The following is a 4,630-nucleotide window of genomic DNA, read 5'->3' as shown; positions in this document are numbered from 1 at the left end:
GTATTATTTTTACTAAAAATACAAGAGACCGTTAAAAATAACAACAAAGACCGTTAAAAATAACAACAAATAAACACTTCCTTCCACGGTTCCACCTTCTCATTCTCTTTCCTTACTGGAGCTTGGAGTTTAAACAAGTCGGGTCTGCGGTATTTATTGAGTCCATTATTTTATCGGGTCGGGTCGGTGGATATTCGGTCGGATCGAGGCTTTACCACACCGACCATTACCACGTACTATTTTTTTATTTTTTTTAACTTATTTTTTTCATTTTTCATTTCCTGGAAAAGCTTTGCACGGGAAAACCCCTTTTTCTTTCCCTGCTCACAATCCCTAAAAAATTCCTCTCCCTTCGCGCTTTCATCTTCTTGCATCTCTGCTGCTGCACAAAAATTTCTCAATTTATCGGTAAGCAATTCCCGATTTTTCCACGATTTTCCGAGATTTGGCTGTTTTCTTGTGTGAATTTCGAGTATTTTACAAGTTATGGTAAATGCGAGAGAATTAGGAAAGGTTTTAACACTATCTTATTTTCTTGCTTTAATTTTGAGATTTTCGCGTTATTTCCCCACCGATCGCTGCAAAAATCGGTTGAATTTGTGAATTTTTTTACTGAAAGAAGAAGGATCTTCAATTATTTACTTCGAAATTTGCTACCACAGTATGCAGTAATACTCAGTTTCCCTCCAAATTACACCTTGAAAATTTTGAATAGTTTGCAGAGAGTTTGAATCTTGAGCTGTTAAAGTTTGCATTTGTCTCTGATTTTGAAATGGTACCGATAATTTCAATTTTGCAGATTGCGGAAGCTGTTACCGTTCCTGTCCGCACAAGGATCTGTAAATATTATCCCCCCGTGTTTACCAGTAGCATATCTGGATTTCTTCGGCGTCAATTTCGGAACCCCGGCAAAGATGTCGGGTGTGTCGGAGGCAACCGGCAGCCGTGAGCCGTTCGCGGTTGCTAGGCCGGTGTCCCAGGTGCCGCAGCTGCAAAATTCTGGGGTTTCTTCTCAGCTAGATCAGCAAATGGGAATGTCCTATCACGGCGGCGACGGTGGCTACATGCCTGTCGGATCTTCGCCGCCGTATCAGTCAATCACTGCCGGCTCCAACAGGGAAGCCGTGAATCTAAACTCCACTGAGCCTAGGCGGAAGAGGGGCCGGCCAAGGAAGTACGGGCCAGACGGGGGTATGGCAATGGCCATGGCTTCCCCCCAGCAGCAACCTGCAAACATGGGTTCCCAACAGTCCCTGAATTTCTCTCCTCCGTTGGAGCCGCAGGCGAAATCAGCAACGCCTGCAGGGAAGAAGCCCCGGGGCAGACCGCCTGGCTCGACTAACAAGAAGAAGCTAATTCAACCTTTGGGTAATGTTGTCTCTTTATTTATTTATATCTATATATATTATTATTGAGTCTTTGGATGGAGTAATTGGATCTTTGCTGTGAGCAGCTGTTTCTTGGTATTAACTATGTTATCTTAGTGGAGGGAACATGACATTCTTTTGCTGGTTTATGCCTGATTTAGAGTGGAATCGAAATATTTACTGTTTACCTTTTCTGGTTTATGTTCCGTTTTATGTCCTTCAATCTGGGGTTTGGGATTTAATTTTCTTGGATTTAGATGTTATGATTAAAAAAATTGTGATCTAAATGGTTGATTTGGGATTTTTTTGATTTCATATGTCCAAAAAATTCAAGAATTGTTGATCCGTTGGAGTAATCTTATTCAGGAATTTAATATTGGAATTTGCCGCCGTATCCCCCGATCGATATAGTCTTGAAGAAATATTTACTGTTAACTTTTCTGGTTTATGTTTAGTTTTATGTCCATCAATCTGTGGTTTGGGACTTATTTTCTTGGATTTAGATGATATGATTTATTGTGATCTAAATGGCGGATTTGGGGTTTTGTTGATTTCATCTCTAAACTTTCAAAGAATTGTTAATCTGTTGGAGTCATCCTATTCAGGAATCTAATGTTGAATTTACCGCTGTATTCTTGAATGGATAATAGTCTTGATGAAATATTTACTCTTAACTTTTCTGGTTTATGTTAGTTTTATGTCCTTCAATCCGTGGATTGGGATTTAAGTTTCTTGGATTTAGATATTATGCTTTATTGTGATCTAGATGGCTGCTATGGGATTTTGTTGATTTCATAGGAACTTTTCAAGAATTGTTGATCTGTTTCCCATTCAGGAATCTAATGTTGGAATTTACCGCCGTATTTGCAAATGGATATAGTCTTCAAGTTTCATCTTATTAGTTCCGTGTTGTCTTATACGGCTGCTTCCCATAACAATTGTATAATTTACTTTTTTGATTCCGATCTGTCCATTTTTTTAATTGTGTGTGGTTTCTTGTTTGCGCCTTTTCTCAGACAAATAAGCTTCCGTGTATCTTTTGATTTTTATAATCTAATCTATTTACACGAGTCTTTTCTTGAAATTATATATATATATATCAATATACACTATTTTGCTTGTAACCATGCTTGCCCAACGTTGTAGTTTTTCTCTGTTCCCATTTCACTTAACAATCAAGTCTTCTGCACTAAAATTGTAGTTCTGCAATTGTATTTTTTGTTGGCTTTTGTAATTATCCGGAGACGCTAATGCCTTTTATAAAATTATGCTAACAGGCACGAATGGACTGGCATTTACACCTCATGTTATCAGTGTGAATGCAGGAGAGGTTAGTGCTTTCACCTTTTTCCATCTGTTAATTAAATATAAACAGGAAAAAATAATTATGTATCCATTTCCGGCTGTTCTTTTAGGCAATGTTACTCATTTCTAATGGTGATTGGATACTATTATTGCCGGCTGTGTACTATAAATATTCAATTCATGGTTTCAGGATATTTCTTCAAAAATAATGGCATTTTCTCATGATGGTCCGAGGTCAATTTGTATCCTATCTGCAAACGGTGTCGTATCAAATGTGACTCTGCGCCAACCGGCAGCTTCGGGTGGAACTGCTACCTTCAAGGTTCCCATATTAGATATATGCCTTACTCAATTTTATGTTTTTGGATTTATCTTTATTTCAATACCAAAATAACTCATCGGGTGTGTTTCTTTTCAGTCTGTATTGAATTTGGAATATATATTTATATATATATATATATTTTTAGTAAAGATCAAATAGTAAAAGGTTGAATCTTAAAAAGAGCAAGCTATCATGTTTCAAACCTATTTTCTATTTTTGTGGTGGCCATATAATTTCTCGGCATTTCTCGAAATAAATGATGTGTGTCGAGTACTTTCTTCTTGTGATTACGATATCTGCGCTCGTGTTTTAAAATTTGACGTTTTGTAGGGCCGCTATGACCTCTTGAACCTGTCGGGATCGTATATGCTTTCCGATGTAGATGGGCAGAAAAGCAGGGTCGGTGGATTAAGCACAACATTAGCAGGACCCGACGGAAGGATCGTCGGCGGTTGTGTGGCTGGTATGCTAACTGCAGGTGGCCCCGTGCAGGTACCTTTTCTATGGGTGTGTTTGTTTTGGGGTTTGAATTTTGAGTTAAATTTGAATAGTAAAAAATTTAAATAGGAATAATACGATATTTTGAATGTAAAATTGTTTTTTTAGTATAATATATAAAATCAAAAATAGGTATTGGGGGTAAAAAATTTGATGAATAGTGAAATTTTGGGAAAATCCCATGACAATTTTTTTCGGCTGTTTATGTACGACATCGAATTTTACGGCAATTCCCATCTTTCTACGTACGGTAGGTTGTTGTCGGAAGCTTTGTGGACAACCGGAAAGAGCTGAAATCAAGAACCCAGACGGACCCTTCCTCCGCCGCCCGTCCCCTAACAATCGTCGGCGCCGGAAACGGCGGCGGAGGTGGCGGTGGCGGCGGCGGCGGCAGCAGCTCACCGTCACGTGGCACCTTCAGCGAATCCTCCGGAGGACCTTCGAGCCCGCTGAATCTAATCTCGGGTACGTTTCATAACCTCCATCCTCAAGTCATGCCGTGGAAATGATACGATCGGATCTGTGATCTTCGATGCGCTGTGTAATTCCCTGTTAATCGTTAGTTTCGACTCGTGAATGTAACTGAAAAGCGGCCGCCCGCTTCGCCGTCTACCTCTCTCTTGACTTCTTTCTACTATCGGAATAAGAATCGAACTGAACCGAATCGAATCGAGTCAGTGTTATTGTGGAAGGCTTTTGATGTTTGTTCCATAGTTAGGTTCCTGAGGAATGGAGATTTTATTAGTTTCCGGCATTGGTGTTTTTACCTGTTTCGTCTGATCTATTTCTTGCAGTGAATTTCAGAACTTTTTATTTGAGCTGGTAGCGTTTACTTTATTCATCTTGTTATGGTTCCCACAAATTGGATCATAATATTTAAATTAACAATTGGGGTTTGTTTAGAATTTTTTTTTTTTTTTTAAATAACGTGGAAATATGCAAATGTTAGTATTCGAGTGTTTTTTTGGGTAAATTTTGGGCTGAATATAATAATCTGTAAATAAATAAATAAGACCTATGAAGTTGGATAAAAGTAAATATTGCAATTTTATTGAAAATATATGCATAATAATGGTTTGGGTTTCAAATCCAAAGTAAATAAATACATTTGGGTGAACATAGAAAAATATCATTTCTA

General features: G+C 38.3%; 1 protein-coding gene across 1 annotated transcript; it reads left to right on the top strand.

Moving 5' to 3' along the window:
- Positions 1-262: 262 nt before the first annotated feature.
- LOC127248350 (AT-hook motif nuclear-localized protein 10-like) lies at positions 263-4,310 on the top strand. The gene is made up of 6 exons (XM_051270642.1): positions 263-408; positions 800-1,368; positions 2,645-2,697; positions 2,863-2,994; positions 3,325-3,486; positions 3,747-4,310. The coding sequence occupies exons 2-6, from the start codon at positions 915-917 to the stop codon at positions 3,999-4,001; spliced, it is 1,056 nt and encodes a 351-aa protein (XP_051126599.1). The 5' UTR covers positions 263-408; positions 800-914; the 3' UTR covers positions 4,002-4,310.
- The last annotated feature ends 320 nt before the right edge of the window (positions 4,311-4,630 follow it).

Source organism: Andrographis paniculata, unplaced genomic scaffold (assembly GCF_009805555.1).
Source record: "Andrographis paniculata isolate CXL003 unplaced genomic scaffold, ASM980555v1 Contig33END, whole genome shotgun sequence".
Taxonomy (NCBI): domain Eukaryota; kingdom Viridiplantae; phylum Streptophyta; class Magnoliopsida; order Lamiales; family Acanthaceae; genus Andrographis; species Andrographis paniculata.
This window is presented reverse-complemented; position numbering and strand designations above follow the sequence as displayed.

Excerpts from the sequence above, each read along its gene's own strand:
- LOC127248350 (XM_051270642.1), top strand. The coding sequence starts at position 915 with ATGTCGGGTGTGTCGGAGGCAACCGGCAGCCGTGAGCCGTTCGCGGTT. Across the intron at positions 1,369-2,644 it reads GAAGCTAATTCAACCTTTGG|GCACGAATGGACTGGCATTT; the intron begins GTAATGTTGTCT and ends TTATGCTAACAG. Across the intron at positions 2,995-3,324 it reads GTGGAACTGCTACCTTCAAG|GGCCGCTATGACCTCTTGAA; the intron begins GTTCCCATATTA and ends GACGTTTTGTAG.